The 23,376-nt window shown below is 42.0% G+C and overlaps 1 protein-coding gene across 9 annotated transcripts in view; it reads left to right on the top strand.

Moving 5' to 3' along the window:
- Positions 1-23,376, top strand: part of ENOX1 (ecto-NOX disulfide-thiol exchanger 1) — a 977,400-nt gene that overhangs the window by 714,017 nt on the left and 240,007 nt on the right. For all 9 annotated transcript variants that reach the window (XM_069758240.1, XM_069758244.1, XM_069758249.1 and 6 more), the window contains 2 exons: positions 3,956-4,162; positions 16,969-17,202. In XM_069758240.1, the coding sequence (XP_069614341.1) occupies positions 3,956-4,162; positions 16,969-17,202 (441 nt within the window). The remainder of the gene's footprint in view (positions 1-3,955; positions 4,163-16,968; positions 17,203-23,376) is intronic.

The following is a 23,376-nucleotide window of genomic DNA, read 5'->3' as shown; positions in this document are numbered from 1 at the left end:
TCTGGGGTACAGTGCTGCCGACAGTCCAAAATCAAATCTGCCGGATTGATATTTACCTTGACAACAAATTGTCTGGGACTCCATTAGACACTAAGGTGTCGGCTAAACCGGAGCGGGCTCAGCTGACAATAACTTAATGTGTTAATGTGTATAGGGGGTCTTTCGACCATTTTAATGTTAGATTTTTCTCGCATATTCAAGTGACTTTTTTCAGTCCGTCAACCACTTGCGTCAATCGGAAAAAAATGACCCCTGCAGATTTCAGCTCAAGTGAGTGGGCCACCAAGTAATCGTTAGTCTCATCATTTGAAGGACTTATCACTCAGAAAGTGGACCCTCAGGACCCCACTCAGGGGTGAACATATCATACGATACGATACGATACGATACACTTTATTGATCCCGTGGGAAATTATGGTATCACAGCAGCACAACTTAAATAATAAAAATCATAAAGGAATTCCATAGTTGACATGACAGTTTGTTGACAGAAGAACATTATACATTAGAATAGGACATACACAACGAGTGAACTGAATGTAGAGAAATAAGTAGACATTCACCTTGGTGGTTTAACCCTAATGTTATTGTTGTACATTCCCATGGCAGTTGGCACAAACGATTTCCTATATTTTTCCTTCTTACACCTCAGAAGTATTAGCCGGTTGCTGAAGGTGCTCTTCTGTCTCATGAATAGCTCATATAATGGATGTGCATTATTGTTCATAATTGCCATACACTTTTTCAGAGTTCTTCTCTCCACTACCTCCCCAAAAGAGTCCAGATTGCAGCCCACAGCAGAACTTGCCTTCTTAATAATCTTATTCAGCTTATTAGCATCAGAGGCCCGCACACTACTACCCCAGCACGTGATTGCAAAAAAGATGGCACTTGCCACCACAGATTGGTAGAACATTTCTAACATTTTGCTACACACATTAAAAGACCTCAGTTTCCTTAGGAAATACAGTCTGCTCATCCCCTTCTTGTAGACAAACTCTGAGTGGCATCTCCAGTCCAGTTTGCTATCCAAATGGACCCCCAAATATTTGTAACTCTCCACCTGCTCTACCTCCTGACCAGCAATAGTGATCGGTAAGCATTCCAACTTTATCCTGCTATAGTTGGCCACCAACTCCTTGGTTTTCTTAACATTTAGCTGCAGATAGTTACCATTGCACCAATCCACGAAATTCGACACCACCCTTCTATATTCCTCATCCCCCTGATCTCCCCTAATGCATCCCACAACCACAGAGTCATCCGAAAATTTTTGAAGATGGCAAAGTTCAGATTTATACTGAAAGTCTGAAGTATACAGTGTGAATAGAAAGGGCGCAAGCACCGTTCCCTGGGGGGCACCTACACTGCTCAATAATCTGCTTGACACCACTGCTCCCATCTGTACAAACTGTGGCCGATCTGATAGGTAGTCAGTTATCCAATTTCTCATCCCCTCCTCCACCTTCATATCAGTCATCTTTTTGTGTAGTAAAAGTGGCTGCAGGGAGTTAAATGCACTCGAGAAATCGAAGAACATCGCTCGCACCGTGGCTCCGTCATTCTCCAGAAATGAATGTACCCTATGTAACAGAGAAAGAATAGCATCATCCACCCCCAATCTATGTCGGTAAGCAAACTGAAGGGGATCAATAAAAGCATTGACCCTCGGTCTTAAGTGAGCAAGCACTAATCTTTCCAAGGCCTTCATAGCATGAGATGTTAAGGCTACAGGACGATAGTCATTTAGGGTTGCAGGAGAAGAAGTCTTGGGTACCGGCACCAGACAGGAAGTTTTCCATAACACCGGTACCCTCTGTGTTTGTATACTTCCATTAAATAGGCGTGTAAAGACAGTACACAGCTGGTCTGCACAAACTTTAAGGACACGTGAGCTGAGTCCATCAGGTCCTGCAGCTTTACCAATGTTAAGTGACTTAAACTGCCTCCTCACATCATTTTCGGATACTCTAAAATTGGTCTGCTCATCCTCCAATATCGATGTTGCAGAATTTGCACCCAGGTCCCCTCCACTATCAGTTGGCACATGTACACATGTACTGCTGAACCTGTTGAAATACTCATTCATCTCATTAGCCTTGTCCATTGTTCCTGGATCATTTTCAAGCCTCAGCTTAAGCCCAGTCAGTAATTTCATTCCTGCCCAAACCTCTCTGGTATTATTGTGGGACAGTTTCTTTTCAAGTTTAATTCTGAAGGCTTCCTGGGCCTCCTTTATTTTATGCTTCAATTCATGCTGTATCATTTTAATTTCCTCTTTGTCACCCAGTTTAAATGCCTTTTTTTTCCTGTTGAGCAAATGCTTCAATTCCTTTGTTATCCATGGCTTGTTGTTTGCAAAACACCTAATCTTTTTAGTCGGCACCAACATATCAGTGCAGAAGTTAATGTAGTCAGTCACTCTACCAACCACTTCATTAACATTTGTATACTCGTCCATTGTCCCAAGCAGCACATCCCAGTCTGTAAGATGAAAGCAATCCTGTAAAGCCTGTTCATTTGTTGGATTCCACATTCTAACTGATTTAATCCTAGGAGGCTGTGTACTAACAACAGGTTGGTAGACTGGTGACAATAGTACAAGATTGTGATCAGACTTCCCCAAGGACGGCAGGGTAGACGATGAATAAGCATTCTTGACATTCGCATAGAGTAAGTCCAACGTAATTTTGTCACGTGTTGTACATTTAACAAATTGATAGAATTTAGGTAAGGCAGTAGACATTTTAGCCCGGTTAAAATCCCCAGAGATTACAGTAAGCGAGTTGGGGTGTTTCATCTGGAGCCGGGCAATGACTCCTGACAGCACTTCACCTGCAGCCTCATGGTTTGCAGTTGGTGGTATGTACAACACTATTGCAATAACAAGCGAGAATTCTCTAGGAATATAGTAAGGTCTGAGGCCAACAGCTAGCAATTCAATGTTCGGACAACAATGGCGCTCCCTTACAGTCACATGCCCCTGATTGCACCAACCATTGTTTATGTAGAGTATAACTCCACCACCCTTTTTTTTGCCGCTCTTCATAGTGTCTCTATCCGCCCGGACCATGTGAAATCCTGGTACTGAAACACTTGAGTCCGGGATCTCGCCACGTAACCATGTTTCAGTAAAACATATCAAACTGCATTCCTTGTATTCCCTCTGGGTCCGTATTAATGCCAGCAGTTCATCCGACTTATTACCCAGTGATTGAACATTCATTGGTCCAACCTGTGGCCCAAGAGGTAAGGGGGCCCATTTCTGCCTCCAAAGTGGCATTTTGCATTCTATTGTGTTCTTGGGCTGCAAAGTGCCCATATATTGTTCTTCCTGTCTGTGTCCGCCAGTGACCCCACTAGAGGATATGTCCTGAGCGATCAGTAAAGCTTATGAACTGCAAAAAAAAACCGTGACCGAGCACCAGGCAATACTGACCATCCAGCTTTTCTGTGGTTATTCCTGAAAATGTTGTTTTGTGGGTGACCTTAAGCCTACGTAATAGTGGTGAGATGTAAATGATGGAGTGTGCGCTCCTCTCCTCAGCCTCGTAGCGTTCTTGCCTGCTGTTAGGTTATGTTTTCCTCTGTTCTGGCATTCTGTTGTTTTATCTGAAACAAGACAGCAGCGATAACCAGCAGAGTTTTTCATCATAATGTCAGAGCTTTGTATTTTCTCCTTTTTTTTTTTTGCTTTTCTTTTTTTTTTTCCTTTTGATGTAGAAGTTAAAGCCGAATAACATTGCACATGTTGCTGTTTGTTTTCTGTTTGTTCCCATGTAGGAATTTGTGACAATACTGTCATTATACATTATTCGTTAGCTCTGCCTTATTATTCCAAAGATGAAAATACCAAAGTTACCCTCTATATCTTATACCCATCTACAGGCGCCTAAAGATCACTAGTGGTAATGATTGGATTGCTTTATTGTAAAATGTTCTCTGTTTTCCACAGATTTGCCTCCACCTTCTACAAGAGGGCGGCCTCCAGGTTGTAAAACTGTATTTGTTGGAGGATTACCCGAAAATTCCACAGATGAAATTATTCAAGAGGTCTTTGAGCAATGTGGAGACATTACAGCAATTCGTAAAAGCAAGAAGAATTTCTGTCACATTCGATTCTCTGAAGAGTTCATGGTTGATAAAGCCATTTATTTATCTGGTACAGTACATTCTATTACTGGCAGCTTTCTTTACGTTGTTTTTCACCCCTCAGACTTTTACATTGTGCCCAGTGAATTACTTTGGCTTATTTCATGTATGGCTGTGGCACTGTCCTGGCGATCCCTTGATCTATGCATTGAAAGCAGTTGTCTCAACACCTGTAAGGGTTAAAATTGCAAAGTACTTGTAAAATAAAGAATGTCGTCATTAGAATCTTCATAAAAACATTCCCCATGACTGAAAATGGAGAGATTTTGAATTTCTTTGCTCAATGCTCATTTTCTGGGATACAGCGTACCTCTACAATATCACAGCGCGGTCCACATGCACAGTGCCTAAAGGCTCCAATTACCGTAATAGAGCTTGTTAGCGCTGATCAAAAGCTAGCCGGATCACTGGAGCACATGATTCAGTATTGGAGAGTGCACGTTTTGGGCATGGGGCACAACCATATGGGTATTTAAGTTAGTTTCAGCCAAGCAGCGGATAGTAAGACTGGGTAGGCAATGGAGTCAGGGAGACAGAGGCTTGGTAAGTGCTTTGACACTCCTAGAGCACTGAAGTCTGATTAACATGAAAACATTAGAATGAAAAACGTAATTTTTCAGTTGGAAAAACAGATTACATAAGTAAAGTTGTGGATGACATTATCTTTCAGAGGGCAATGTGACCAATTAAACAATTTGGGGCGGTGAATTGTGTTGACAGATGTACTTTAAGTTGGATTTTATCTAATAAACTGATAGACATTGATTTGATGAACAGCTGAAAAGCCCAATACTCCCTATGGTATGGCCCTAAAATTGGGTGGCCTTCTTTTGACTATACCATGTTTAGCTGAAGATATTTCTTTGAAACCCCTCCAATATTTGATTCCAGATGTACTGCCCTACAAAAGGAGTACCATTCAGTAACCTGTAGCCAAGTACAGGCGCTCGGTGCACCTTGGCGTGGCCAATTATTTATGTGAACCCTCCCACCTACTTGTTTTCCACATTTTTCCGTCCCCATCTATTTTGATGGACAGCTCTGGATTTATGGAACCAGAACAGGACGGAGATGGAGGGAAAACATGTAGCTGGGAAGGTGCACTTAAATGTTTGGCCACGCCAAGGGTGCCCGGGCACCTGTACTGTCCTGTTAAGCTGCTGAGGGTGAATTGATTCCTCGCAGTGTGACTGCTGCCTTCCATTACTTCACAGTATAGGAGTACAGTAAGGGCATATTAAACCATCTAAATGTTTGCTGCACTTCTGACTATCCCAATAATTTCAGAATTTGTGACACAAGTATTTATTTTAAGGAGTGGGCATAGTTTTTTGCATTTTGTAAACAATATAGATTAATCCAGGCTTGGTTTGTGCTTTGCTGTTATGGATACAGAGATTAGTCCTGTGAATAAGAAACATTGCCATATTATTTCCCCAGGAGAACCTTCTGAATGTGCACATGTTATAATTAGCACTCACACGACTAATATAAATACTTGCTGTTTCATAATATACATTACATTTATTTATTCACAACTTGCCCGTCAATATAGCCGGGACATTTTTCTCACTCGGAGAAGTAGGGCACCAACTGCAGAACACCAGAAGTCTGAGTTTTCCTTTATCTTTTGAAACCCCTGTAAAAAGACACACATCTACTATATAATTGTCTAAGGGTCACTTCCGTCTGTCTCTCTGTCCTTCTGTCTGTCACGGTTATTCATTCGCTGATTGGTCACGGCAACTGCCTGTCATGGCTTCCGCGACCAATCAGCGACGGGCACAGTCTGGAAGAAAATGGCTGCTCCTTACTCCCCGCAGTCAGTTCCTGTCGCCCGCATACTCCCCTCCGGTCACCTCTAATACAGGGTTAATGCCGGTGGTAACGGACCGCGTTATGCCGCGGGTAACGCACTCCGTTACCGCTGCTATTAACCCTGTGTGTCCCCAACTTCTTACTACTATTGATGCTGCATAAGCAGCATCAATAGTAAAACGATCTAATGTTAAAAATAATAATAATAATAATAAAAAAACTTATTCTCACCTTCCGCCGTCGCGTCCTCTCCTCGGCACTGCAAGCGGCAGGTTCCGCTTCCAAAGATGCTATGGGAGAAGGACCTTCCATGACGTCACGGTCATGTAACCGCGACGTCACGGTCATGTGACCGCGACGTCATGGAAGGTCCTGCGCTCATACCAATCCTGGGACCGGACACCGCTCACAAGCGCCAGAACTACAACGGGCTCTTCGGATGGTGAGTATGTTTCTTTTTTCTTTTTTAACCTGTTACATACGTGGCTGGGCAATATACTGCGTGTCTATGCTGTATATTACGTGACTGGGCAATATACTACGTGGCTGGGCAATATTCTACGTGGCTGGGCAATATTCTACGTGGCTGGGCAATATACTACGTGACTGGGCAATATACTACGTGGCTGGGCAATATACTACGTGGCTGGGCAATATACTGCGTGACTGGGCAATATACTACGTGGCTGGGCAATATACTACGTGACTGGGCAATAAACTACGTGGCTGGGCAATATACTATGTGGTTGGGCAATATACTACGTGGCTGGGCAATATACTACGTGACTGGGCAATATTCTACGTGGCTGGGCAATATTCTACGTGGCTGGCCAATATACTACGTGGCTGGGCAATATACTACGTGACTGGGCAATATGCTACGTGGCTGGGCAATATACTACGTGACTGGGCAATATACTATGTGGCTGGGCAATATACTACGTGGCTGGGCAATATACTACGTGACTGGGCAATATACTATGTGGTTGGGCAATATACTACGTGGCTGGGCAATATACTACGTGGCTGGGCAATATTCTACGTGGCTGGGCAATATTCTACGTGGCTGGGCAATAGTCTACGTGGCTGGCCAATATACTACGTGGCTGGGCAATATGCTACGTGACTGGGCAATATGCTACGTGGCTGGGCAATATACTACGTGACTGGGCAATATACTATGTGGCTGGGCAATATACTACGTGGCTGGGTAATATTCTACGTGGCTGGGTAATATTCTACGTGGCTGGGCAATATTCTACGTGGCTGGGCAATATTCTACGTGGCTGGGCAATATTCTACGTGGCTGGGCAATATAGTACGTGGCTGGGCAATATACTACGAGGACATGCATATTCTAGAATACCCGATGCGTTAGAATCGGGCCACCATCTAGTACTGTGTAAGTGTACCTACCATGGTCAAGCTGAATGTCCCTGTGCATTGGGGATTCTGGAGAGGTAACCATTGGCTGAAGAATTTTGTCCTACAGCTATCTAATGTTTATGGGTGCCTTTGACTCAACCTTTGTCCTGTGTCCTTGTGTGTACCACATTGAGCAGGGAGAAAAGAAAGAAGACCAAAGAACTGTCTGAGGACTTGAGAAACCAAATTATGAGGAAGCATGAGCAATCTCAAGGCTACAAGTTCATCTCCAAAAGACCTGAATGTCCCTGTGTGTACCGTGCGCAGTGTCATCAAGAAGTTTAAAGCCCATGGCACTGTGGCTAACTGCCCTAGATGTGGACGAAAAAGAAAAATTGACAAGAAATTTCAACGCAAGATTGTGCTGATCTTGGATAAAGAACCTCGACTAACATCCAAACAAGTTCAAGCTGCCTGCAGTCCGAGGGTACAACAGTGTCAACCCGTACTATCCGTCGGCGTTCTGAATGAAAAGGGACTGTATGGTAGGAGACCCAGGAAGACCCCACTTCTTACCCCGAGACATAAAAAAGCCAGGCTGGAGTTTGCCAAAACTTACCTGAAAAAGCCTAAAACGTTTTGGAAGAATGTTCTCTGGTCAGATGAGACAAAAGTAGAGCTTTTTGGGCAAAGGCATCAACATAGAGTTTACAGGAGAAAAAAAGAGGCATTCAAAGAAAAGAACAGGGTCCCTACAGTCAAACATGGCGGAGGTTCCCTGATTTTTTGGGGTTGCTTTCCTGCCTCTGGCACTGGACTGCTTGACTGTGTGCATGGCATTATGAAGTCTGAAGACTACCAACCCAACAAATTTTGCAGCATAATGTAGGGCCCAGTGTGAGAAAGCTGGGTCTCCCTCAGAGGTCATGTGTCTTTCAGCAGGACAATGACCCAAAACACACTTCAAAAAGCACTAGAAAATGGTTTGAGAGAAAGCACTGGAGATTTCTAAGGTGGCCAGCAATGAGTCCAGACCTGAATCCCATAGAACACCTGTGGAGAGATCTAAAAATGGCAGTTTGGAGAAGGCACCCTTCAAATATCAGGGACCTGGAGCAGTTTGCCAAAGAAGAATGGTCTAAAATTCCAGCAGAGCATTGTAAGAAACTCGTTGGTTACCGGAAGCGGTTGGTCGCAGTTATTTTGGCTAAAGGTTGTGCAACCAAGTATTAGGCTGAGGGTGCCAATGCTTTTGTCTGGCCCATTTTTGGAGGTTTGTGTGAAAAGATCAATTTTTTGCTTCATTCTCTTTTGTGTTTTTTCATTTAAGACAAATTAAATGAAGATAATACCAAAGAATTTGTGTTTGCAATCATTTTCAGGAAGAAAATGAGTATTATCTGACAGAATTGCAGGGGTGTCAATACTTTTGGCCATGACTGTAACTCTATGTCTGATCTGGGGTCCTAGTGTGTGGAGCAGGCTCAGGAGCTGAACCCGATCCACACATGACAGATGCCAGCTGTGTTGCTCAGCCGGCATCTGCCTGTTACATCAGCCACTGGAGCAAACTCAGATTGCTGCTGTTTCACCTTCTAGATATTTCTGTCAATCGCTAACAGTGGCTTTTAAATGGCAACTTTGCCGAGGCATGTTAGGCTCCCATCCCAACTAATGGACAGTGCACACAAAGGAGAGGATCACAAACAGGTTTCTTCTAATAGGCATGCCTGATTCACTGGCCTCTAACATTTCTATCATTGTAAACCATCAATTAACGGATAGATGAGGTACAAAAGAGAATGTGAGCTGGGCATACCACACATCGTTTGCTGGATTAGTATAATGAAATGAAGCCTTTTCATGGTGGCTTGTTTATAATATTTGCTGCATTTACAATTGGCCACCAGTTGCATAACATGAAGCCCACAGGCCCCAATGCAAAATCTCCAACAGGGCCCCCAGCTGTCATGGGTCTGTGTTAGAATTGGTCTGCTAATATGGGCCAAAGTGACCATTTGATCCCTTCAGGTTCCTGGACCCGCGTCCGACTGCAACCCCTGCACCCATTATAGTTACGCCCCTTCTGGCCACCATTATGGTCACACTCCCAGTTAAGCTAAGGTTGCTCTACAACACGCAACGTCTATGTATTCTTTTGCCACAGGTCGCAAAGTCTATCTTGATATATCTCTGATCTTCATATAATTAGGGGTAATCCTCAGAAAATGTTTAGAAGTACATATACAACATTTGATTTTCTTGACACTATTTTCATTCCTAACACATCTCATCTCCTTTTCTTAATTTTTTTTATGGAGCAAAGGGAAAGCTATTGATCCCCAAGTTGTCATCATATTTTGTAAAGAACGCTGCAATCACTGCTGACATACAACTTTTTGATACGGTAGTAATAAGTATATTCTTACAAGCCATGGGTGTCAGTGCTGATCTTGTTCTTCAAGTGCCAAATAATAAACACATTTCTTGATTTAATGCGTAAAAATCCATGATGCTTGGAAGAAAGCCGAATAGTGTGGTTGCCATAGAGACTCCAACAATGTAATTAGTAACCGATCAGCAAGTTTTACTGTTTCTGTAAGTGTTAGTGAGTATGTTTGTGTTATCAAACCATGTGCAGTCTCATCTGATCCACTTATCCAGCCTCAGCATACCAGTCTGCTAGTCCTGCCAGCTGCCATCGCGCTGTCATTAAGATGCCGAGAGGCTTGTCACTTGATTGAGCAGAGAATGTCTTGACAAATTTAAGGTTTGTTCCAAACCTATTGCTATTTTTTTTAAAGCACACATTGTAGAGACAAATTTGTTGTGTCCTTTTTACCTCTCGGGTCATGTTCTCAGAGAAGGCATTTATTCCCTGTAGGACTTCATGGCTGTCTTTCTAGTTCTAGTAAGAAATAACAGGTTCTGGCAGCGAAGTGTAATATTTGTTTATGCTGTATCCTTAAATATTGGAAAATCAGTTCCGATGGCCTTCCAGCAACATTTTGTCTTAACTGTATTTATTCATGTGTACTTTCCTTTCCAAGCAGACCATTTATTATATCACTGCAATAAAACATAAGTGTCAGGTGGAAAGGTCGGTCGCTGCTGTGACAGCACAAATAAGAGGTGGAAAGATTCTGGCAGAGTAGGGCAGCACAGCAGAAAATGTGCAACCGCTTCTAGAAAAAGTTTGTGAAACTATAGTGAAAAATATTTATTTGGGTCTATAGAATAGATAGAAAATAATTTTTATTTTAGCCCAGGAGCTCCAGCTTTGACACTTCGCATTGCAGTGGGCTTTAAATGTTTGCTGGAATGAAATAATGAGGAACAATGTGTCCGTGGCGGTGGGATGCAGATCTTGGCTAATTGGGGAAGGATCCCAGACATCTTAAGATTGTTTAAGCAGAATTCCAGCGCTCACCTGGTGCTGTCAGGAATTCTAATTTGTTTGACTCTGCGAATGCTGCTGTTCTTTAAAAAGAAATATGATTAGGCTGTATGTAAACATATCAGGGACGGATTCCCACTGTGAAGGGCCCATGTCGAAAACTTGTGGCTCGACACACACCTGTCACACACATTCATACTAGGCACACATATACATACTCCTCGACAGTAAAACTGCAACACCAATGAAAACATGCCAGGAAAGGTTACGCAAAAGGAGAAAGTAGCAGTAGTTGCTTGTATCTGCAAATGTTCACATTTTAAGCACCAGGGTCCCTATCTGTGCTGATAGAATGGCAAAAAAAGCCACGTTGGAACTAATTTTTTTCTGCCTCAAAAATCATATTAATCTTGTGAGATGATTATGCTATGAATACCGTTTGTCAAAGTACTCCAGAAGATCGCTATATGCATAGGCTGAGATTTCATCGTTGTGTGTTCCAGTGGTTGGGAAAACAGTGATGAACTGGAATGACCGCTGTTCAGTTTCATAGAGGCGAACCTCTTCATGGATGGATCACTAGTTTTGAAAAATGGTGCGTAGTTACCCATTCTGAACTGCAAGTGAAATTGGATTTATGTAGCCTAAGGCTACTTTCACACATCCGTATTTCGCCGTCAGGCTCAATCCGGCAAATTTTGAAAAACTGGATCCGGCGAAAGATGCCGCCGGATCCGATTTTTTTTTCCCCCATAGACTTGTATTAGTGCCGGATGACCTTATATTTCATCCAGTTTTCATCGGATCCGGCAAAAATCTTTTTTTCCGGCGTCTGGTAAAAATGTACACAGTAACGTTTTTTGTCTCTGGCTGTTTGCTAGAATGGAAACCTATGGGAGCCGGAAGGTGCCGGATCCGGAATATGACGGATTCTGGCACCGGTTTCCGTTTTTTTAAACTGAGCATGCTCCATTTTTTCTTTTAATCCAATTATCTGGATATGCTAGTCGGATCCGTCGAAAAAACGGATCCTTCACATCAGTTTTTCACAATCTGCGACAGATCCATTTTTTTCAACATTCGACGGATTGTGCCTGATGGCAAGTGCCTGATGGCAAAAACCTGATTTGTGAAAGTAGCCTAAAGCGTCAAACAATATCTACACAAAACATCAGAAGAAGTTTGCATGACAGTGGGCTACAAGCCAGACGTCTAGCTGTAGGTGTTCCATTGGTTTCCCTTACATGTTTTCATAGTGCAGAGGTAAAGAGCATTGGAGGTCTATCTTCTCCAGTAATAAGTCCTGCTTTTGTCTACGAGCTGTAGGTGTTCCATTGATTTCACTTACGGTACATGTTTTCATAGAGTAGAGCTAGAGAGCAGTGGAGGTCTATCTTCTTCAGCAATGAGTCCTGCTTTTGTCTAGGATGCATTGATAGCTGTAGATTGGTCAGGAGACTACTTGGGCAACGGGATGAAGAAACCTTCACAATGGAAGGCTTCTTCATCCTGTTCATACCAGTCCTACTCCGAAGATTATGGTATTGGGTGGCATAATGTGCGGTAGCAGTACCCCTCTAGTCTTCATTCCAGTTACACAAACAACTCAGCTTTTCCTTTGATTTGGCGGGGAAACCAGCGGAAGGCCAATTTCTTTTAAGTGTCCCAGGAGCCCTTTACCAACATGCCAACACCATGCCGCATGTTGCTCATGCTACTATTAGCAACCTGCATATTCTCTGGACTTGACTCCCATTGAGTAGATCTGTGATGTCAATAATTGCAAACTGCAGAGGGGGCTGACAGCAGTGGATCTTGATAATTTGCATGCCCAACTGCATTCAGCGTGCCAGACAATTCCTTAGACAACCATTACTAACCTCATTGATAGAAGCCAATGAGTTTAAGTGCATGTATTTCATATTCCATAATGTATAAATTGAGATGTTTTGAAAATTATTTTTCCATTTTTAATCATTTGCAGATCATTGAAATGACTCTCGATCGTATGCTTTCCATAAAGCCATGAGTTTTCTTTCTTGGTATTGCAAATTCAATGTTGATGAGTATAAAATATGTGCTTACTAAAATATTACATATACACATAATACATGCATATTCACAATGACATTTTTGTGATGCACTTGTTCAGATGACTTTATTTTTTTTAGACCATTCATAGTTATAACAGCCATAACATTTTACTTTTATGTTACTTCATTATCTGTGGCTTTGGGGTTATTTTTGCGAGACTAGGTGTATTTTTAAAGGGAATCTGTCACCCCAAAATTCGAGAATGAGCTGCGGCCACCGGCATCAGGGGCTTATCTACAGCATTCTGTAATGCTGTAGATAAGCCCCCGATGAACCCTGAAAGATGTGAAGATTATACTCACCCAGAGGCGGCCCCGGTTCGGTTCGGGTCCGATGGGTGTCGCGGTCCAGGTCTGGCGCCTCCCATCTTCAGGCGATGACGTCCTCTTCTTTTCTTCCTGCCGCGGCTGCTGCGCAGGTGTATTTTATCTACCCTGTTGAGGGCAGAGCAAAGTACACTGGGCCTCTCTGACCTTTCTCGACGCCTGCGCACTGCAGTGCTTTGCTCTGCCCTCAACAAGGCAGACAATGTACACTTGCGCAGGAGCTACAGCAGGAAGAAAAGTAAAAAGTGTATATGAATATTGTGTGCTTTATTTTTTAGTACCTCTGTAGAAAAAAATACTTGCTCTTATTGTACCCCTAATCTTCAGGTATATACAGATGAACACAGATGTACAGTGAAGGAAATCATTATTTGAACCCTTACTGAATTGGGAGTGAGCCCACTGACAAAAACAGTCTATAATTTTAAGGGTAAAATAATTTTTCCAATGAGAGATAGAATATCCAAAATAAAATCCAAAAAATCACATTGTATAAATTTATTTGCATTTTCAGAGAGAAAAAAGTATTTGATCCCCTACCAACCATTAAGAGTTCTGGCTTATACAGACCAGTTAGATGCTCCTAATCAACTCGTTACCTGCACTAAAAACAGCTGTCTTGCATAGTCACCTTTATAAAAGACTCATAGTAACATAGTTAGCTAGGCCGAAAAAAGACATTTGTCCATCCAGTTCAGCCTATATTCTGTCGGAATAAATCCCCAGATCTACATCCTTCTAAAGAACCTAATAACTGTAAGATACAATATTGTTACGCTCCAGGAAGACATCCAGAACCCCTCGACTAAGTTCGCCATTCCCACCTCCTCAGGCAAGGAGTTCCAGATTCTCACTGCCCTAACAATAAAGAATCCTCAATTAATCGGTCAGACTCTAACCTTTACAACATGGGAAAGACCAAATAGCTTTCTAGGGATGTAAGGGACAAGATGATAGATCTGCACAAAGCTGTAATGGGCTACAAAACCATAAGTAACATGCTGGGTTAGAAGGAGACAACTGTTGGTGCAATAGTAAGAAAATGGAAGAAATATAAAAGTGACTGTCAATAGACATCGATCTGGGGCACCATTCAAAATCTCACCTCGTGGGCTATCCTTGATCATGAGAAAGGTAAGAGATCAGCCTAAAACTACATGGGGGAATTTGTTAATGATCTCAAGGCAGCGGGGACCACAGTCACCAAGAAAACCATTGCTAACACATTACGCTGTTAAGGTTTAAAATCCTGCAGTGCCAGCGAGGTCCACCTGCTCAAGAAGGCACATGTGCAGGCCTGTCTGAAGTCTGCTGATGAACAACTGGATGATTCAAAAATTGAGGTCTTTGGCATTAACTCAACTCGCTGTGTTTGGAGGAAGAGAAATGCTTATGACCTAAAGAACACTGTCACCACTGTCAAGCATTTAGGTGGAAACATTATGTTTTGGGGGTGTTTCTCTGCTAAGGGCACATGACTACTTCACTGCATCAATGGGAGAATGAATGGAGCCATGTACCGTAAAATCCTGAGTGACAACCTCCTTCCCTCCGCCAGGACATTAAAAATGGGTCTTGGCTGGGTCTTCCAGCAAGACAGTGACTTAAAGCATACAGTGATGGCAACAAAGGAGTTACTCAGAAAGAACCACATTTAGTTCATTCAGTGGCATAGCCAGTCTCCAGACCATTTAATCCCATAGAAAACTTAGTTGAAGCTCTGAGAAAATCTTAATGATTTAGAGTTGATCTGCAAAGAGGAGTGGACCAAAATTCCTCCTGACATGTGCGCAAACCTCATCAACTACAAAAAAGTCTGACTGCTGTTTTTGCCAACAAGGGTTTTGCCACCAAGTATTAAGTCTTGTTTGCCAGAGGAATCAACTACTTATTTCTCACTGCAAAATGCACATACATTTTTATAATTTATACAATGTGATTTTCTGGATTTTAATTTTGATATTCTATCTCTCAATGTTAAAATTAACCTACCCTTAAAATTATAGACTGTTTATGTCTTTGTCAGTGGGCAAAATTAGCAAGGGATCAAATAATTATTCCCTTCACTGTATCTCTAAGTATCTGTGCTATTTTCCTGTAAAAAAAAAAAAAAGAGATTACTTTTTAGATCTTTGAGCAGAGAAATTCATCCTATACGCATCTACAATACGATACCTGGATGCTCCTCCTCCCCCAACATCCTAATTCAGAGGAAAAAAGGAGTAAAAAGAACAATTACGGTACATTAGCAGCCTAACTGGGGAATAGGCAGTGCAACTGGGCCCTTCTCCCTCTCGGGCTTTTGGGCAGCTAAAGCATCCGCTCATGCAATATTTTGCGGCCCCCTAAAATCACAGTGTGTAATCATACACGCATAGATAATAATTAAGGGGATTGTCCACTATTCAGACAACCAATTCTCCATCCATATGTTTGCCCCAGTAAATTAATAAGACTTATTATAAGTTTCTGGTTCCGGCGATGTTTCAGCGGTGTTGGCACTCTCTCTTCCGACAATCACGTGATTTTGTTACGATCTCTGCTGCCAATCACTGGCCGCTTCACTCTTCGCACTTTCACACAAATCACATACTCCTGGAGGACGTGAGAGCTGCTGCTGTCTTGTTGTAATTTTTGCTTTATTACTAATGTTTAATACATTTTTAAAGGAGCACGCAGTTTGTTTGCAGACGAAACAATTAAAAATCATTAATGTGTGTGAATAGAGTGCATTAAATTTCTTACCTGTTGCCATCTTTTGCCGTTTACAAAACTAACTCCCCTCCACACACGAGCTGCTGTGTGAGCCTGCAGGTAACAAACGCTGTAACGTGATCCAGGTGCCGACCGAAGCAGCGCTGGAAATGGCAGGAGATGACAACAGGTACATTATTTAATGCACATTGATGACTCTTAGCAGACGGAGCAATTAAATGCCTAAGTGCTTGTTTTTAAACAAATGTTTTTAGCTGCAAATGTATTCATTGTTTGGGGGAAAAAAAGGACTACATATCACTTTCAGAAAATATAGAATTGCATATCACTGCATCCTTGCAGCACTGGGTCCTGGGTTCAAATCCCACCAAGGACAACATCTGCAAGGAGTTTGTATGTTCTCCCTGTGTTTGTGTGGGTTTCCTCCCACATTCCAAAGACATACTGATGGGTATATAGATTGTGATGCCCAATGGGGACATCGATGACAATATATGTAAAGCACTGTGGAATTAATGATGCTATATAAGTGAGTAAAATGAATAAATATGAGGAGGTTGTCTGTGGAACCCAGAATCATCTGAAACCAGTACAAGTCAGAACGCACCAAAATAAACAGTATACACTTTATTCTACAATATATGCAGATGTCACTAAAGTGTTTTCAACAGAAATTTGTCATAACACACTTTGACAAGTAATTTTGATGCCACTTTTGCTCAGCTACTCCAAAATGGGCAGAACAGGGGCATGACATCCCTGACTTGACTAGAGTAAGTTTTGTGGCAAGACACTTGGCGGCACAACTCTCTTAATGAATCCGCTGCTTCAGACTCGTGCATGCCCTCCCATCAAGACAGTCATGAACAGTGCCAGTATTGATGAATTGGATCCCAAGTGTGAAACGCTTTGTGTCATGATGCTTGATAAATGCCATTATAGCAGAAAATATCATTGTTCATTGGTGGAAATTGTTGACATCCTTTTGAATTGTACAATACATTGTAGATCATATGAGGACACTATAAAATTATGATTTACATATGTAGGGATTTCCATTAATTGTATCTCATTGTGATTATGCTATTTTGGTGCTTGAAGGTTACAGAATGAGACTAGGATCAAGCACAGATAAAAAGGACTCTGGTCGCTTGCACGTAGATTTTGCCCAAGCAAGAGATGATTTCTATGAATGGGAATGCAAACAGAGAATGCTTGCAAGGGAAGAGCGTCATCGGCGCAAACTGGAAGTAGACGAGCTACGGCCTCCATCACCTCCAGCGATCATGCATTATTCCGAACATGAAGCCACAGTGCTGACCGAAAAGCTTAAAGGTAAGTGCTTGCTTGTCTGCTGCTGCACCTCGACTCACAATTATGAGGACAGACCATGGAATAAGTAACATTTATGCATGTGTGTTGCATTCTGGTCATATATTTAGTGCTTATTTAGAACATTTTTAATCCTTTCTCTTGTCTTCTCTTTGCATAATCTGCCAATTTGATTAGTCTACCTTCAGTTCCTTTATCTAGATCATTTATAAAAATGTTCAACAACACTGGGCCAAGACAGAGCCTGTGGTACCCCACTTGAAACACACTTTCAGTTGGAAGTGCAACCATTTATTACCACTCTTAATAACAATTACTGAGCTGGTTATGAATTTGTCTAAACGTAGCTTTGTCAATCCCATATTTGGTCATTTTTTTTGTAAGAACAGCATGAAATAATTTATCAAATGCTTTGCTGAAGTCACAATATACTATATCTACTGCATTTCCCTGATCCACCCAGTCAGTGACTCCATCGTAGAAGGAAATTAGATTAGTTTGGCACCACTTGTTTGTTACAAACCCATGCTGGCTCTGGTTATTTACTGCTTTCTTACCCAAATACCGTATATACTCGAGTATAAGCCATCCCGAGTATAAGCCGACCCACCCCTAATTTTGCCACAAAAAAATGGGAAAACTTAATTACTCGAGTATAAGCCTAGGGTGGAAAATGTGGCAGCTACTAGTAAATTTCAAAAATAAAAATAGATACCAATAAAAGTAAATTTAATTGAGACATCAGTAGGTTAAATGTTTTTGAATATCCATATTGAATCAGGAGTCCCATATAATGCTCCATACAGTCCATGATGGGCCCCATATAATGCTCCATACAAAATATGCCCCATATAATGCTCCACACAGTTTATGATGGGCTCCATAAGATGCTGCATATTAAAATATGCCCCATATAATGCTGCACAAATGCTGATTATGGCCTCATAAGATGCTCCATAGACATATTTGCCCCGTATAATGCTCCACAAATGTGGATTATGGCCTCATAAGATGCTCCATACAGATATTTACCCCATATAATGCTGCACATGGCCCCATACAGAAACTTGCCCCATATAATGCTGCACATAGCCCTATAAGATGCTCCATAAAGATATTTGCCCCATATAATGCTGCACATGGCTCCATACAGATATTTGCCCTATATAATGCTGCACATAGCCCCATAAGATTCTCCATACATATATTTTCCCCATGTAATGCTGCACATAGCCCCATATGATGCTCCATACAGATAATTGCCCCATATAATGCTCCACATGGCCCCATAAGATGCTCCATACAGATAATTGCCATTATATAATGCTGCACATGGCCCCATAAGATGCTCCATACAGATATTTGCCCCATATAACACTGCACATGGCCCATAAGATGCTCCATACAGATATTTGTCCCATATGCTGTTGCTGCGATTAAAAAAATAAAAAATCACATACTCGCCTCTCGGGCCCCCGGCATTTACTATATTCACCTGCTCCCCGTTCCACCACCGACTGCTGCTGTGTCTTCTCCGTCCTGTGCACTGATGCTCAGGCAGAGGGCGGCGTGCACACTAATTGCGTCACCGCGCCCTCTGACCTCAGCGTCACTGCAGAGGACGCGGAAGACGCAGCGGAGCCGACGGTGGAACGAGAAGCAGGTGAATATCGCGCACTGCGTTATACTCACCTGCTCCTGGCGCGGTACCTGCACGTCTGTTCCTCGGTGCCGGCAGATTCTTCCTGTAGTGAGCGGTCACATGGTACCGCTCATTACAGTAATGAATGTGCGGCTCCACCCCTATGGGAGTGGAGTGGGGTCCATATTCATTACTGTAATGAGCGGTACCATGTGACCGCTCACTACAGGAACAAGCTGCCGGCGTCGGGGAAAAGACGTGCATGGACCGCGCCAGGAGCAGGTGAGTATTGTTACACAGCTCCGCTCCCCCTCCCCTGCCGACCCCTGCGTGTCACCTGAATATAAGCCGAGAGGGTTCCTTTCAGCCCCCAAAAAATGGCCTATACTCGAGTATATATGGTACTTACATACATGCTGTTTAATAACTTGTTGAAAAATCTTTCCTGGTCTAGAAGTAAGCCTCACTGGCCTGTAATTTTCTGGCTCCGTCTTTCTTTTTGTGAAGTTCGTGACAATATTTACACTTCTACAATCATTTGGGACTTCTCCTATTCTCCAGGAATTTTCAAAGATTCGGACTAGCGGTTCTGCAGTTTCCTCTATCTCTTTCAATATTAAGAAAAAAGGAAACCAAGCCAAATACAAGAGTCTATGATAAGCAAAAGGTACAACTTTATTAATTACATAGAGATAAAAAACTGGATGGGATGGGAAAAGTAACCAGATGAAAAGCGGACGTGATATCCAGGAACAATTACATGGTTTTGAATTAAATACATATACATTGAATAATGATGATAGAGATATAGATGCAATTTCAATGAGGCAAAAAAATGAAATCAAGTAAAGTATATATTTTCATAAAGTGCATAGAAATAACTACTTAGCCCTGGGGTGGACATATACAGAGACAACCAGTGTCTGTACAGTGTCGGCTTATACTCGAGGTATATACCTCGAGTATAAGCCAACCCGAGTATAAGCTGACCCCCTAATTTTGCCACAAAAATCTGGGAAAACTTAATGACTCGATTATAAGCCTAGGGTGGAAAATGCAGCAGCTACCGGTAAATTTCAAAAATAGAAATACTGTAGGTACCAATAAAATTAACATTGAGACATCAGTAGGTTAAGTGTTTTTGAATATCCATATTGAATCAGGAGCCCCATATAATGCTCCATAAACTTCATGATGGGCCCATAAGATGCTCCATATTAAAATATGCCCCATATAATCCTGCATAAAGGTTCGTAATGGCCCTTTAGATTCTCCATAGAGATATTTTCCACATACTGTATAATCCTGCACAAATGTTGATTATGACCCTATAAGATGCTCTGTAGAGATATTTGCCCCATATAGTGTTACACAAGCTTTGATTATGGCCCCATAAGATGCTCCATAAAGATATTTGCCCCATATAATGCTGCACAAATGTTGATTATGACCCCATAAGATGCTGCATAAAGATATTTGCCCCATATAGTGCTGCACAAACTTTGAATATGGCCCCATAAGATTCTCCATAGAGATATTTGCCCCATATGCTGTTGCTGCGATTAAAAAAAAAAAATATATAAATATATATATATATATATATATATATATATATATATATATACAGGTCCTTCTCAAAAAATTAGCATACAGTGTTAAATTTCGTTATTTACCATAATGTAATGATTACAATTAAACTTTCATATATTATAGATTCATTATCCACCAACTGAAATTTGTCAGGTCTTTTATTGTTTTAATACTGATGATTTTGGCATACAACTCCTGATAACCCAAAAAACCTGTCTCAATAAATTAGCATATCAAGAAAAGGTTCTCTAAACGACCTATTACCCTAATCTTCTGAATCAACTAATTAACTCTAAACACATGCAAAAGATACCTGAGGCTTTTATAAACTCCCTGCCTGGTTCATTACTCAAAACCCCCATCATGGGTAAGACTAGCGACCTGACAGATGTCAAGAAGGCCATCATTGACACCCTCAAGCAAGAGGGTAAGACCCAGAAAGAAATTTCTCAACAAATAGGCTGTTCCCAGAGTGCTGTATCAAGGCACCTCAATGGTAAGTCTGTTGGAAGGAAACAATGTGGCAGAAAACGCTGTACAACGAGAAGAGGAGACCGGACCCTGAAGAAGATTGTGGAGAAGGACCGATTCCAGACCTTGGGGAACCTGAGGAAGCAGTGGACTGAGTCTGGTGTGGAAACATCCAGAGCCACCGTGCACAGGCGTGTGCAGGAAATGGGCTACAGGTGCCGCATTCCCCAGGTAAAGCCACTTTTGAACCATAAACAGCGGCAGAGGCGCCTGACCTGGGCTACAGAGAAGCAGCACTGGACTGTTGCTAAGTGGTCCCAAGTACTTTTTTCTGATGAAAGCAAATTTTGCATGTCATTCGGAAATCAAGGTGCCAGAGTCTGGAGGAAGACTGGGGAGAAGGAAATGCCAAAATGCCTGAAGTCCAGTGTCAAGTACCCACAGTCAGTGATGGTGTGGGGTGCCATGTCAGCTGCTGGTGTTGGTCCACTGTGTTTCATCAAGGGCAGGGTCAATGCAGCTAGCTATCAGGAGATTTTGGAGCACTTCATGCTTCCATCGGCTGAAATGCTTTATGGAGATGATTTCATTTTTCAGCACGACCTGGCACCTGCTCACAGTGCCAAAACCACTGGTAAATGGTTTACTGACCATGGTATTACTGTGCTCAATTGGCCTGCCAACTCTCCTGACCTGAACCCCATAGAGGATCTGTGGGATATTGTGAAGAGAAAGTTGAGAGACGCAAGACCCAACACTCTGGATGAGCTTAAGGCCGCTATTGAAGCATCCTGGGCCTCCATAACATCTCAGCAGTGTCACAGGCTGATTGCCTCCATGCCACGCCGCATTGAAGCAGTCATTTCTGCCAAAGGATTCCCGACCAAGTATTGAGTGCATAACTGAACATTATTATTTGATGGTTTTTTTGTTTGTTATTAAAAAACACTTTTATTTGATTGGATGGGTGAAATATGCTAATTTATTGAGACAGGTTTTTTGGGTTATCAGGAGTTGTATGCCAAAATCATCAGTATTAAAACAATAAAAGACCTGACAAATTTCAGTTGGTGGATAATGAATCTATAATATATGAAAGTTTAATTGTAATCATTACATTATGGTAAATAATGAAATTTAACACTATATGCTAATTTTTTGAGAAGGACCTGTATATGACATACCTCTCGTCGCTCAGGCCCCCCGTCACTTGCAATACTCACCGGTCCTCGTTCCGCCGCCGCTGTGTCTTCCACGTCCTCTGCATTAACGTTCAGGCAGAGGACGCGCACTAACTACGTCATCGCGCCCTCTGACCTGAGCGTCACTGAGAGGACGCGGAAGACGGAGCGGCGCCGGAACGAGGGACAGGTGACTATGGCGCAGTGCTCTCCCTCCCCATTATACTCGCCTGCTCCTGGCGCGGTCCCTGCATCCCCGGGCGCTGACAGCTTCTTCCAGCGTTGAGCGCTCACCGTTACCGCTCATTACAGTAATGAATATTTGGCTCCACCCCTATGGGAGTGGAGTCTCGTCCATATTCATTACTGTAATGAGCGTTACCTTACTTAGGATATTTACCTTCCCACTTACCTGTGCCATAATATACAACCAGATACATTATATAATTTTGTCATTAAGCATCCTGTCTAGGCATCTAATCTAATTAGTTATTTCTATGCACTTTGTGCAAATAAATCCTTTACTTGATTTCATATTTTTGCCTTATCATTGGAGTTGCATCTGCATCTCTACCATCATTTTTCAATGTAAATGTATTTCATTCTAGACCATATAATTGTTCCTGGATATCATGACTGCTTTTCATCTGGATATTTTTGTATCTCTATGTAATAAATAGTGTTGTATTTTTTTTTGCTTATCATAGACTCTTGTATTTAATTTGGTTTCATTTTTTCTTCGTATTTATAGTCTCACTGATGAAACTCTGCTTATCCTATACATACATGTGGTGGTGATCTTAATTTTTTCTTTAGTTATGCCCCCCTCTTTCCATTTCATATACATTTAATATCTTTTATTCCTTGTGATCAAGTGCTTAAGTTCTGTGCTCATCCATCCTGGTCTCTTTAAATGTTTCCAATTCTTACTTCTTTTCGGGATTGTTATTGATTGTGTAGTGAAAATTTCATTCAACAAAAGTTCCCATCCTTCTTGGACATTTATGTCCTTTTCGAACAGATAACCTTGGACCTTTCGTACCCTCTTTAGAAATCTGCCGTTCTGAAGTCTAACCTTTTAAGTAGCCCCCATACACGTTACATTGTCGACCAAACCTATCTATTCATCAGGTTTAAACGACTTCAGTCTGTGCATGGGGTGGTACTTTTCCAACCATGTACACAGGTGGAGGTGATACAATTATTCATCTGGATTCTTCAGGAAAATATTCTTCAGCTTATTATAAAAGCAACTAAATGGATGAGTATTTGCCTACTCTTATCAACGCTTTG

This window comes from Ranitomeya imitator, chromosome 3, assembly GCF_032444005.1.
Source record: "Ranitomeya imitator isolate aRanImi1 chromosome 3, aRanImi1.pri, whole genome shotgun sequence".
Lineage (NCBI taxonomy): Eukaryota > Metazoa > Chordata > Amphibia > Anura > Dendrobatidae > Ranitomeya > Ranitomeya imitator.
Note: the sequence above shows the minus strand (reverse complement) of the source record. Positions and strands in the feature narration are given on the sequence as shown.